The sequence below is a fragment of the Eublepharis macularius genome, chromosome 8 (assembly GCF_028583425.1).
Source record: "Eublepharis macularius isolate TG4126 chromosome 8, MPM_Emac_v1.0, whole genome shotgun sequence".
In the NCBI taxonomy this organism is placed as follows: domain Eukaryota; kingdom Metazoa; phylum Chordata; class Lepidosauria; order Squamata; family Eublepharidae; genus Eublepharis; species Eublepharis macularius.
In genome coordinates, this window is record NC_072797.1 from 83,382,586 (window position 1) to 83,396,581 (window position 13,996).

General features: G+C 42.3%; 1 protein-coding gene across 1 annotated transcript in view; it reads left to right on the top strand.

Moving 5' to 3' along the window:
* ROR2 (receptor tyrosine kinase like orphan receptor 2) overlaps positions 1–13,996 on the top strand; it is a 288,338-nt gene that overhangs the window by 258,008 nt on the left and 16,334 nt on the right. Inside the window, exon 5 of the mRNA XM_054987005.1 lies at positions 8,083–8,210. Within this exon, the coding sequence (XP_054842980.1) occupies positions 8,083–8,210 (128 nt within the window). The remainder of the gene's footprint in view (positions 1–8,082; positions 8,211–13,996) is intronic.

Genomic DNA, 13,996 nt, shown 5'->3' on the forward strand with positions numbered 1-13,996 from the left:
CGTGGCCCATGAGAGTCATAGTTAGCCAAAAGGCCTAATATCTGAGTACAATTTGGGATAACTTGGTCTGCAGGGAAATAATCAGAGGGATGGGGTGCTTACTGGGTTGAGGGAGGTGTGGCCTTTACTCTTGTTAAAGACAGGACAGAGAGAAAGAGAGAGAGAGCGCAATAGGAAGTGGTAAGAATACGTTCACTACAATCATACTAAAACATTTGTACTACTAAAACTATCTAACTTATTATTAAACTTTTATTATCAAAGGATCATCCAGTGTCCCTATATGACCAATCATAAATCTACCAATACTTCTGATTAAACACACACTATATAACATCATACACAGAAAATATTTAAGCAAAAAGTCTGGTTGAGGAAGCAATTAAAACTGTACCAATGCCTGGTGTTCTTACACCAGGCATTGGTTCAGAAACAGCATTACAAAACTGAAGGCACTGAGTCATACTTGGGGTGGCAAGTTTGAGAACAATAGGAAGATTCGAATCGGTGATCCTCAACTGTCACAGAGCACTTACCATCCAAATTACATGAATGATCAGTGATTGCATACCATGTACAAGATAATACGTCAGAAATTCCACCAGGAAGACGCCCTCGTTACGTTTGTTTAGCACTATGCTGGGACGTATAGATATGACCAGGGAGAGGTTCTTTGTCTTCTGGGTTGGTGGACTTGATTATGTTAGTCCTGTGTTGCTCTACTAGTGTTCCTGGTTTCTTTTTCTTCAGATGTTGTCACTGCTGCAAGATTATTGCTGTTGCTGGCAGTATCATTGCTGCAAGATCCCTCTTGAGACACAAAGCATGGTGATTGCTCCCCATGTTCTGTGTCTGCCTCTCAGGAACTGAAGCTTATGGTTCTACCCTGACTCCAAACTTTTTCAGCATTTACCCTGGCCTTTATTAACCTTACTTGCACATGCACTATGTGCCAAGAGGTATGCCTCATCTCCCTTCCCTAACGTGCCATAAGACCTCTGCCAGATTTGGAAAGATGCTGCTTAGCACCAAGAGCGCTCCTTCACGGTGCATCCAGCTATAAGGCATGTGATGGCCTGTTCTGGACACACATGTTTGTCAATTCCCACTACTTAACTTGAGCAACCTGCCCTATTTCTGCCAACTAGCTGTCTTCTCAAAACAGAGGAAAACTGGCCAATAAAGAAGGGACACTTCAGTATGAAGGAGAGAAACCCTGGGATGTTAACTTTAAATAATATCTAGTATTGTTAATATATGGACTACTACCTTTTCCCTCTGTTTTTGGCCTTTTAAGATACCTTTGTTTTGTTTGGCATAGTGGGATATTTGATCAATTATTGGTGATTGTTGTTTTCTCCTTTATGTACAGATCCTGTTCAAAGGCTATATGTTTGTTTAACAATTTATTTCTGTATTTAAAAATTTGTACCTCATGGAGGCCCAGTTCCCATAAGAGGAATGTGGGGGTGGGGACTGCCATGCCACTCTCATGCTGGTACGTCCATTTCCAGAGAAAATTGGATGTGGCATAATTGTGGGGATGATGCTGTAGGATTCACCCAAAAGTCTGTGGTTAAACCATAGAGTTTTGGGCAAATTCTACGTTGCCCTCCAATGACACCACTTCTGGTTTCACCATAAGTGATGTCACACAGTGCTAGCAGACACCCATCTCCCCCCATTATTATCCTGTTAGGCTGGAAAATGTCAGTGGGGAACATTGGTAAGTGGTGAGAGGTCACCTGCTATAGGAGATAGGACTACCCAGGGCTCATTTGGAGCCGGAACGCACAGGAACGGCGTTCCGGAAGGTCTAAAAAGAGGTCACGTGGGTTTTGGCCCCGCCCATGTGATTCCTTTCCCTCCGAGTGCAAGCAGAGTGGTGCTGGCCTGGGCTCCAAAGGAAGGCAAGGTACTTGGATTAATTCTGCTGTGCGTTTTTGCTTTCATTTCTGACGGGGGGGAGGTGGAGAAAATGAACGAGTGGTGCTGGGCTCCAAAGGAAGGCAAGGTGCTTGGATTAATTCTGCTGTGTTCTTTTGCTTTCATTTCTGACTGGGGGGGGGGAGAAAATGAACGCTGGGTGGTGCTGAGCTCCAATGGAACACAAGTTGCTTGAAATTCATGCTGCTTTATTTTCATTTGTGACTTGAGAGAGTGAGTGAGTGGGTGCAAGCAGGGCTGGCTCTCCAGAGGAGGATAAGCTGCTTTGAGTTCATTCTGCTTTAAGGAAATGCCTGGAGACTTTTGCGGGAAGGGGCTTGAGGGGTGGATGTTGCCTTCTGACACACTTCCAGTGATGTCAGGGTGTGTGGCATATGCTAATGAGTTATGCTAATGAGTTATGCTAATGAGTTCCTGCAGTTCTTTTTCTAGGAAATGACCCCTGGGACTACCTATCTGTAGGCTCATTAAAAGTCTGGAATATAAGACGGGAAAGGCTTACACACTCCCACCCCCCATGCTGTTGAACCAAACTGAATTTGGAGGCCTTCATGTCCTCTTTTAGAAGGGAGAAAGCTTTGGAGCACATTCATAAGTCTTCCAGATGTGCACCCGGTTTGACCCTTAACATTCTTTGGAATAATTCTCTTAGATTGTGTTTGAGAATAATTGTATTCTATAATTCCTTAAGGTTTTCATGAACCAAATCTTAAATAATGAACACTGAAAACATTTCAGTATTCTCACAATAAGAACAATTGAAAATGTATGTTAATGTACTGAAGCAGTATTTCAAATTATCCTTTAAATAACAATGGGTGCCTATATTATATTGCTGTTTCAATCCATTTTTAGATGGCAGGTTTCTTGATTTGTTTCAAATATGATATCCATTTCAAGCTGAGCCTGAGTCAAGTTTTAAAGTTATGCTGCTATCATGATAATTAAAAACATTTGTAAATTCCATGTCGGAAGGACTGAAAGAGTTTGTAATTCTGTCTACTTTGAGTTACTACTTTAATTTTAGTTCTGGTCTGTGACTGAGCCTCTTTCATCTATTTTGTTCGTTCGTTCGTTCGTTCGTTCGTTCGTTCCAATTTATAAAGATTCATGACTCCAAATCTGAAAATAAGACTGTTCTTGTTTGCCTTCATTCTGTTGACTGGGTTATCTCTGTGATCAGTTATAGTGGAATGTATTGAATCCCAGTAAGGGAAAGGGGGGAGTCTCTCTAAATAAAGTATGTGTTAGAAAGGTGTCATTCCTTGAATTGGATATTTGTTTTGAATATTTTCAGCTTGTTTTATTAAGTGTATGTGGACCTCCTAAACCTATCCTACATCTATACTCTCTGGCTGAACCAGGGCCAGTTGTGCAGTGGGGAATCTGCAAGGAGTTGCAGGGGGCACCTTACTTTTTACTGTATCCTCTTCCTTCACAATTTCCTCCTTCTCTCCTGCTGGCAACCCTGACATCCTCATTTTTCCTTGCATTCTTTTCTCCTTCATACCCATCCACTTTTATCTGCCCCTTCATCTTCAGTTATATTTGTTATTTATTTACTTTGTTTATATCCCACCTTTCTTCACATTGGGGGCCCAAAGTGGCTGTATGATTCTTCTCTCCTCCATTTTATCCTCATAATAGCCTTATGGGGTAGGTTAGGCTGAAAGTGTGACTGGCCCAAGGTCACCCAGTGAATTTCCATGGCAGAGTGGGGATTCAAACCTGGAGCCCCCAGATCCTGATTTGAAACTCTAGCTAGGGTTACCAGATGGCTTCAGTCCAAATACCGGACACAATCCAGGTTTCTTGTGCATGTATGCTCCAGAGGCCCCAGTGACATCACTCACAGTTGAAAACCAAACGCTGCAGGTTCTCAGTGGGGTCAAAATCAGCCTCAAACATAGCATTTTTGCACACAACGTCAACAGAGCATAACCATAAGCTTGCATATTCACAAGTAAATCCTTTGGACTCCTATATTTAAGAAGGCAACAAAAATGAGCCAGCAAACTATAGGCCCATAAGTCTCTTAAACATCATCAGTAAAATATACACAAGGCACCTTTTAGATAAACTTGAAATATGGTTAGAACAGGAAGAAATTATTCCACAGGAACAGGCAGGTTTTAGGGCAGGGAGGTCGACAGCTGAGCATTGCCTGGTGCTTCAACAGTTGACAGAAAAATACTCTGCCAAAGGTCCAACTTCTCTATGTGCTGCCTTCATTGACAGACAGAGATCTCTCTAGACAGAGATTGTGGCAAAAACTAGAGGGCTCTAGCATAGATAAAAGATTGTTATTTCTCATCCGCACCCTACATGAGGAATCATATCTTAGAGTGAGATGTAACCGGCAGGGACTACTCACTGGAGCAATAAAAACATTTAAAGGAGTTAGGCACGGCTGCCTATTGGCCCCCATGTTATTTAATTATTAAATCAGTGACATGGTGAAATATATGATTGACCCCAATTTCCATCCGCCGAAGCTTGCTTCACGCTTCACGCCATTTACCAGTTCTGCTCTATGCAGATGATGCAGTCCTATTAGCCAGGACCCCATTAGGACTCCGAAGGGCGCTAGATAGATTCACAACATACTGCAACAAAAAACATCTAACAATCAAATTTGATAAAGGTGATGGCATTTGGCAGACGCCCCAAGAAGCGATCCTGGAGGATGAAAGGGAATACAATTCAACAAGTAAATAAATTTATCTACCTGGGGGCGGTTATACAGGATTCGGGGGCTAATACAGCACACTGTAATCTGATGGCAGAGAGAGCTGAAAGGGCGGTGCATGCTATCTTGAGATTTTTTCTATCTAAGGGGGGCTTATATGTCCCGGCAGCACTGAAGCTGTATCAAGCTAAAGCCCTTGCGCAACTCCTATATGGTATTAATTTGGGCATATCTGCTGATAATTTGCAAATTCTCAAGAAGATTCAGTCCAAATTTATCCATGCCATCTTACAGGTACCCCCAGGAGTGCCAAATGCCATCCTACGGCTAGAAACAGGCCACATGAGAATTGAAGCCAGAATATTGCTATCTTCTGTTTATCAGTGGCTCAAGATATATAACAGTCAAAAAGGCCTTCTCCCTCTAATAAACCAAGATCCTTACCAGCCTAGGTGGATGCGGATGGTTAAGAGCAACCTAGAAAGATTGGGACTCTCGCCTGCTAACCTACTGACTCAGGGCAGTGACCAGGCAAAAAGTATTGTTAAACAAAGGGTGAGAGACATAGAGCGCCAACGAGATTTAGCTCAATCTCCTCATTTTATTGTCCCTATGGAATCTAGATATGTTATGGGTATGGCCAGATATCTCACTCATTTGGATGTCCCATCTTTTAGAAGAGCTTTCACGCTGGCCTGATGTGAAGTTATCCCTTCAATGGTCATTGAAGGGAAATATAGAAAGATCCCATATGAGGACAGATGCTGCCGTTGCCCCATTGGTGAAGTGGAATCACTTATTCATATGTTCTTTCGTTGTCCTTTCCATCAAGTCTATAGGGACAAGTTTATTTCCCCACTCTTAGACACACCAATTGCAGAGGCAAATAAGGCCTGCCTGGAGAAACTCCTAATTGATGAAAATCCAACTATCTCCAGGCAAATAGCCAAATTCTGTCTCTATTTGGTTAAATTCCATAATAAAAAGAATAGCCATGTCAATGTTTTAAATATTAAATAAAATATTAATATTTTTAATATTAATATTAAAATTAAATATTAAATAAAATAATGTCAGTGTTTTAAATATTAGAATTCCTGCGGTTCCCAGAGAACTATATACATTTTAAGATAAGATTTTAAATGCTAAATGTATTTTTTATGCTCTTTACATTTTTACGCTGGATTTAATCATTTTATTGATTGATAAGGATGTATTGTCATTGTTATGGTCTCTGACTGCAACTAATTTATTCATTCATCCTTTGGACTTCAGTGGGTCTTACAGCCTAGTTTAGAATTGCAGCCACAGTCTGTTTCAGTTATGCTACAATATGAAAGAAATATGCCTCAAAACATAAGTACCTCCCCTTCTCCCCCTTCCTTAGTTCATACATACTCTTCTCTCTCCTCCATCTAACTTTTCTCTATCAGCTTCATTCAGTCCAATGTCATGTGGAAAACAACACCTCTTCATTTTAACACTTCCCAGCCTTCCTGGAGTTTCATTTCTTGTTTTCCTTAGTGGCACAATTCACAATTTGGAGGTGGTAGAGTGAGGACAGCTGTCGGCCAATCCCAGTGTCCTCTATTCCACTTCCTCCATGACCCTAAAGCCCAGGAATAATGTGCAGACACTGGCAATGCAAGCAGCATAACCATCTTGGAAGAGGGCAACAGTGTTTAAATGCTCTTTTTTTATCAAGGGAGCCTGAAACTGCCTTCAGGAAAGGTGTGTGTGTGTGTGTGTTTTGAACATTTAATCATTCTCCCATATCGAGATTTGGTGGTGAGAAGGGGAAGTCTGCTTGAATCTTCCTGTGTTGGGATAAGGGAGAAAGTGAGAGTTGAAGGATATCACCATGCATCCTCATCCATTTTCCAGCTCAGGCAGGCTCCATTGGCTGCTCTGGCTTGAAATGGAGGATGATTGCAAGAGGGAAGGGGATTGCAAGGGAAATATGAATAAGCACATTGCTGCCTTGAGTTGGAGAATGTGATGCTGGCTGAGGTGATTGAGCAGTCAACTGGCTGCTGGGTAGAAGTGGAGGGAGGTGGAGGCAGAGCTCGAGCCTGAGCCAAGCTCTCCTTCATGAGACCCCACACTTGCCCTTCTCTTCTACCAGATGTTGGGACACCAGCCAGCCACACAGCATATCAGCAGCCTTAGCAACCTCCTGACACTGCTGGCCACCTGCCAAAATTCTTGTGTGCCTAGGTATGGCAGCAACTGGCGCGACTTCTCATCTTGCTTGCCTCGGCTGCTGCTGCTCCTCACTGCATGAAAACACTGGACAAGAAAATTGGACAAGATTATCTGAGTGAAAACTGGACACCTCGCAACCCTAACTGGCTACTGCACCATGCTGACTTTTGGGGTGGCTGCTGCTGAATAGTATCAGGAATCTGGGCCTGTTTGAGTCATGCAAGTCATGTGATAGCAAGTTGCTCTGTGTTGTTGCTGAGTCTGGCCTCCCTTAAAGGCCAAAATATTCCTGGAAAGGGCACTACTGGCTCCCTTCTGCTTTTTAGAGACAGAAACCAAGGCCTGAAGCCTGATGATACTGTAGGAATTACCTAGCAACGACCACTGAGGACATTTGTTCCCTAAAGCTACAGATGCTGCTTTTATATTTTTCAGAAGGTTTAATCCCCCCCCACACACATTTTTAAAGATTTCAAACTTCTTTTTTTAATTTTCCAAATTTGTGGAGTTTCCCAGGGTTGTAGAATGATCTGTCTTGTCTGTCCATGGTCCCAATCTCTGGATTTATATATCCTCAGATGGGGCCATGTTGAGAATTAGATATATTGATAATGATTTTTTTAAAAAATACAAAGCATAACTCAGCTGATACATTCAGCTTTTGTGGTAGAAAAAGAATTTGGCATTAAGTTTAACTAAGGGGAGAGGAAGAAAGTCATGTACTGATTGCTTTTCTTTGTGTTTATCCAAGTCACAGTTCAGAATTATGCCATATTTTAATTAAATCTTGGCAAGACCTATTTTGCTGTTCCCCACAGGAAATGAAGAATTGCAGAAGGAGGTGGGAAAAAAGAAACAACTGCTTCCCTAATTGTTCAGCCTGCCTTTAGATGCCAGCAATGTATTATGAGGTGTAACTCAATACATATTGCTGTCTTGGTAAAATAGCTTTTTAGTAGAATCACCTGTCACATCTCATTATCATTAGTATAGGATTTCCAGTATAATTCTTGTTTTTACTTTGTGGAGACACCCCCCTTCCCCCAAAAAGAACTGGAGCCCTTGTTACTTAGAAAGCACTGTTGAGTAAAACAGAGGTGAGAGAGTGAGGTCTAGAGGAATAAAAAATGTCAGATTTGCCATATCTTTCCCCCTTACACTGAAAATGTAGTTATTTAAAATTCATCAGGGACAGACAGACATCTGCAGATGTACTTACCAAGCTATTTATTTTTTTGCAGGGAAGATTACCATGAGGATGGGTTTTGCCAACCTTATAGGGGAGTTGCCTGTGCTCGAATCATTGGAAACCGGACCATTTATGTGGACTCCCTCCAAATGCAAGGGGAAATTGAAAACCGGATTACTGGTAACCTGCATACCTCTCTTTTTTTGTTTTTTGTACAGAATCTTGAACTCTATTTTAACACCCTAACAAACAGAAGGGAGAACGTATCAAAGTTGCAGCATAGGGCAAGTCTGGATCTGTTGTTTTCCTATGGTGCAGTGATGTTTGCAAGTGGTCATATGGTGGAATCTCCCATGGAAGTAATTTGGCTGGAGGAATTTACTGTGCAATGGAGCTCTTATGAGTTGAGTGCTGTCGCTTAAAGATGTCTTTGGAGAACAGTTTCTTCTCTTGCCTTCGTTCTCAGCTCCTGGGTATCACAAACATAATTACATCCCGAATAGTGTATTCACACACACGCACACACAAAATATTTTGGAGGAGTTTTGTTGGATTTTTATAAGATCTAATTGATTGCTATATTTGGAGCAAGGGAAGAATTTTCTAAGTGAGATTGAACAATGGGGATGTCTTCTTTCCTTTGTAGAATATATTTTTACTTGCTTGAGTAATTTGATTTCCTGTTTGTGGGCACTTCCAGGAAATATGCAGTATGGAGTACTGCAGTATGGAGTTTGTAGATTGGTCACTGGAAAAGAGATTGATGTATCAAAGAATCCATCTTATGTGGAGGGAGTTTGAATTTGATCATCTGTTCTCTCTGTATTCTACAGCCATCATGGCAGATAACTGCAACTCAGTGTCTCAATATGTAACTCGCCAGCTGATAACCTTGAGCTACTCTGATGTGCTCCGTGTGGAACTGAAACCAAGAAAAGTAAAAAGAAACAAACTTACTTAACTAAATGGTGGTGAAAACACTACATCCTGATGTGGTCCCAGTGGGTTTTTAGCTGTAGTAGAGGGATATGGCCTGTTGGTTTACATGCTGGATAATAGGGTCAAGTCTTCACCCACCACATAAAATCTTTATTCCAAGTTCTTGTGCCATCAGTGCATACATGCCATGACTTTAAAGAGCAAGGTTTGTGATAAAGTCTTTCTCTCAGTTGGGAAGGTCTGGCTCTCTTCTTGACTGACTCTCACAGCTTACTAGTAGAGATGGGCACGAATCAGAAAAAAAAGAACCGTACGGTTCATGGTTCATCGCATTTCATGAACCACGAACTTTCACGAACTTGCCCTGGTTCGCGAACTAGTTCGTTTGGTTCATGTAAATGTCACATCCAGGTCAGCAAACCGTCACTTCCATGTGAGCAGAAGGTCACTTCTGAGCCAGCAGAAGGCTACTTCTGGGTCAGCAGAAGGTCTGCAGGAAGTCCATCCCCTGTTGCCTAGGAAACTGATTGATCGGCACCAGGCTGTCTGCAGTGACGAACCAAAATATGATCCAAACAAACCAGCCTAAACTTCGTGGCAGTTCTTCAAAAAAACTTTGGTTTGTATTTCGGTTCGTGCCCATCTCTACTTACTAGTGCAGTTAGAGGGCTGTGCAACTAACAGCACAGTCTTTTGCAGAGTTACTCCAGTCTCAGACCATAGATTTGGAATAACACTGTATACAATTGCACTGCATAAGTGTAGCTGTGGATAACAATCCACATTAGTGTCAAAATTAAAATTAGTTTGGATACAATCTGTTAACTTGGTGATTATGATGCAAATAAGCATTTAGTGGGAATTTCCTATTCTTAGATATTGTTTTCATATGATGAAAAGGAGCTGAAAATGAGAGCTAAAAGATGCTAGGCTTTCCCATAGATGCGGCCAACTTATGGCTGGCAGTAAAAGTATGGAATGTAAATATCCTAATAAATAACAAATAAAATTGTATAAAGAAGACACTCCCACATGATTCTGAAAACCTTGGTTTGCACACATCCTAAACATTTAACAGCAAAATTTGCTAAATACTCGATTCTGATTTTTCATTATTCCAGCATTCACTGATAATTGAATTATTTATTTCAATCCCTGTAATGAATTTTTTCCTATATATACTACATTCTTATTGATACTTTAATTAAAACCTGTTGCTAAGCAGTTGCATATTTATGCAGCAGGCTGTATTTTAATTTAAGTCTGAAAAAGCTAAATATGTTATTCTTAAAGGGATTAACAGTGGAATCCTAAAAGCACATTCCAGGGAATAAGACCCATTGAACAGACCTGAGCAGAATAGACCTATTTATGATTGCTTTATTAATTTGAACTGGGTTTTAAATATCAAATGCTTAAGTCCATCAAATGTCCAGTCAGGTGCCAAAGGGGTTGGTTCTGCGCCCAGTGCATTTCAGTATTTTTATAAGGGATCTGGATGAGGGCATGAAGGGATTAATCATTAAATTTGCAGATGATACCAAACTGGGAGTAGCAGCAGACACCCTTGTCATGCTCTGGTGTCACCCCCATCGATGCATGCCCGTCCGCCATGTTGCCTCAACCTAGACTGGTTCCCTGGCCAAGGGCTGCCTGATCAGTCCAGCTCGCCCAGTGCTCCACACAGGTGTTTGAGGGCTACTCCCTTGAGACCTCAGAATGATGGGTCAGGGTCAGGGTGGAGGGCACCTGTAGTTCTTGCCCCACCTGAGAAGCCACCCTTCACTCCAAGCATGGTCCTCTCCTTTTCCTCCCCGGTCAGGAGTCTGAGCCCTCCTTTTACCCTTTCCCCCTCTCTTATGGTTGACCCCACCCCCTTTCCCATCCTCCCACACCTAGGACAAGTCCCGCCAACTGCGGCCACACCCTCTGGTTTCACCTCCTCCCAGGCAGGCTGTTGGGCTGGTCTCCCCTGTCAGGCCCGGGCCCAATACTAGGAGCCAGATTGGCCCAGCTACTTGGGCTCCCTTACCTCTGCCCAGCTTCCATTGGACTGGCCAGGCTGCCTGTGCTGTCAGTGCCAGGTGCTGTGCTCCTGGGGGTCAGCAGGCTCCCAGGCCCGGCTGTGCCGGCTCAAGCCATCTCTGTCTGGACATGCTGCCGCCTCTGCTGCCTCCATTGCCCTCCTCCATTGCCTCTGTATCCCTTGTGGCTTGTCAGGATGCTCCGACACCCTCCTCCTCTGCAGCCGCTGCTGCCACATCCCTCTCCTTAGCTCTCCAGGACACTCCTGCCCGGCCCGTCAGCTCCAGTGCCTTCACAGAGTTGGGGCCTGCCGCCCCGCCACAGCCTCAGTGGGTTTGGGACAGGTTGTGCGGGGGTTTCAGGGGACCTTCATCGAGTTGGGGTGCTGTCCCCAGACACTCTTGAAGATCGAGATAGAATTCAACAAGACCTGAACACACTGGAAAAGTGGGCAGAATTTGAATAAGATGTGATTTAACATGGAAAAGTGATGGGTTCTCCACTTGAGTAACGAGAACACAAAGCATGCTTACTGGATGGGGGATACACATCTGGACAGCAGTGTGTGTGAACAAGATCTTGGGAAATGGGTGGATGGGAAGCTAAATATGAGCAGTCAGTGTGATGCAGCAGCAAAAAAAGTCAAACCCAATCTTGGGGTATATCAACAAAGACATAGCATTCAAATCACAGGATGTCATTGTCCTGTGATTGGTCAGGCCCCACCTGGAGTATTGTGTGCAGTTCTGGAGGCCTCACTTTAAAAAGGATTTGGACAAATTGGAACGGGTACAGAGGAGATCAACTAAGATGATCAGGGGTCTGGAGACCAAGCCCTACGAGGAAAGACTTGAGGGTCTTGGGAATGTTCAATTTGGAGAAGAGAAGGTTGAGGGGAGACATGATTGCTCTCTTTAAGTATTTAAAAGGCTGTAACTTAGAGGAGGGAAGGGATCTATGCCTGTTGGCAACAGAGGATAGTACTCAAAACAATGGGTTTAAACTACAGGAGGAAAGGTACCGACTAAACATTAGGAAAAAATTCTTCACGTTAAAAATGTAATTTAGCAGTGGAATTGGCTGCCTAGCTGTTTCCCCTCATTGGCAGCCTTCAAGGAATGTCTGGGGATGCCTTGGGTTGTTCCTGCATTAAGCAGGGGGTTGTACTAAATGTTCTGTAAGGCCCATTCCAACTCTATGATTCTATGAAGTGCACTGAACTAGTACTTCAGCTGCAAAAAGAAGAGATGCCAGACTTGCACATGAGACAACCTAGAAGATCTTGAAGATAAATGTATAGTTACAGAGTAGGGAATGGAAGGTCATCTGTTCATATCCAGAACTAATCTCTTCACCTGTTGTGCAAATTTGGCATCATGAGCCAATTTATCCTTGGTTTCAGGATTCCTCTGAGGGGGTTTTTCCTACAGTGAGAGAAGGCAGAGTTTAAGACTACTTGGATATGATGTTCACTGACCCTTTGACTCTGTGCAGGTGTACTTCTTTTTTTTCTGCAGTGAGAGATTCTGGGTTTTAAAGTCCACCTGGGCATATGCTACCTTCAGTTTTTTACCTGTAATCCCAGATGTGAAAGAGGAGAGGAAAGCAACTTGAGACTAATTCATTGGTGTGTTCAAGGCCTTCTGCACAGGCGTGTTAGAGCAAGGTAGCTTTCAATAAGCCATTTAAATATCCTCTGACTAAGCCTGGGCAGTCATTTCTGCTCCCATGGCCTAATCTATTCCTGAAGCAAAACCCTTACTCCAAACAGAGGGGTCAACCCCAAAATAGTATGAATGTATTTTAGGAAAGTAACATGAGAGAGACGGTTATGGAAGAGAATAGATCTGATGTAAGCTTCGTCAGCAAAGGGTTAACTGGCTCAGGAGGACAGGAGGCAGCTCTGGGTGTTTTTGAAGCCCTCCCACTCAAAGAAATTGCTTGCATATTTACCCTTTTTAAGTAAAAGGGCAAGTAAGACCTGCTTTTAGTTTTGAAGGGAGACAGGAAATTTTGGAATTAGTAACTGAATCAACATGGGGTTTCTAGCATACATTCAGCTGTATATGCATTGAGAATTACTTGACACACACAAAGAAAAATCAAGTGTACATTGTAAATGTGTTCTTGTAAATAGATCTACTGAAAGTGAGGGTGGATAGTCCATATATTAATAGATTTCCATACATTAATACTGATTGTAGGTTTTCCACAGATCTGCTGGCTTGTTTTTACCTTTAGCCAGTGAAATTTGTAGCTCTAAAAATGGAATGTGCTGACACCTAGTGTCCAAATAAGAAATTTAAAGTCGATGTATTGTCGAAGTCTTTTGTTCCCCCAAATCTTTCTCTAGAAATTCCATTTTGGATTCCCATCTCCTCTTATTTGGTTTCTCTTTATTTCCAAATTTGTCTCTCCATTGTCTTCTGACTTTTCCTCTTGATTCCGTTCCTGTATCTCTAATAATCCTTTTTAAGGTTAATGTTTCCTTGTCTTTTGGGGGTGGGGGGAGGAAGGGATTCTGTTCTTCATAATTTATATTCTTAGTATCAGAAATCTGATTATTTTGGTTTGTAATAGCAAAAGTATGCTGATGATATCCAGCTCTTCCTTCTTTTTGTCCTATCCCATTCCGTACTAATCTTTTCAGATGACTCGCAGCTATTTCTGCCTGTATTATTTCAAGTTCAGTGAGTAAAGGACAAACTTTATTCTGTTTTCCTATAAACCTTTATTTTGCCCTTCTCTTTCTCTCATGGGCAACGTCACCTACCAGTCTTCTCTGCAAATTAAGAGTTTGGGTTTTTTTTAATCTTTGATACCTCTCTCTCTCTCTCTCTCTCTCTCTCTCTCTCTCTCTCTCTCTCTCTCTCTCTCTCTCTCTCTCTCTCTCTCAGCTCATGCGGGACTGCTCTTCCAAAGGTGTGTTGGTTCTAATATTTTCTAAAATTATCTTTATTCCTTATTCATTTTGTATCATGTTGACTGTTGTAATGTTTGGC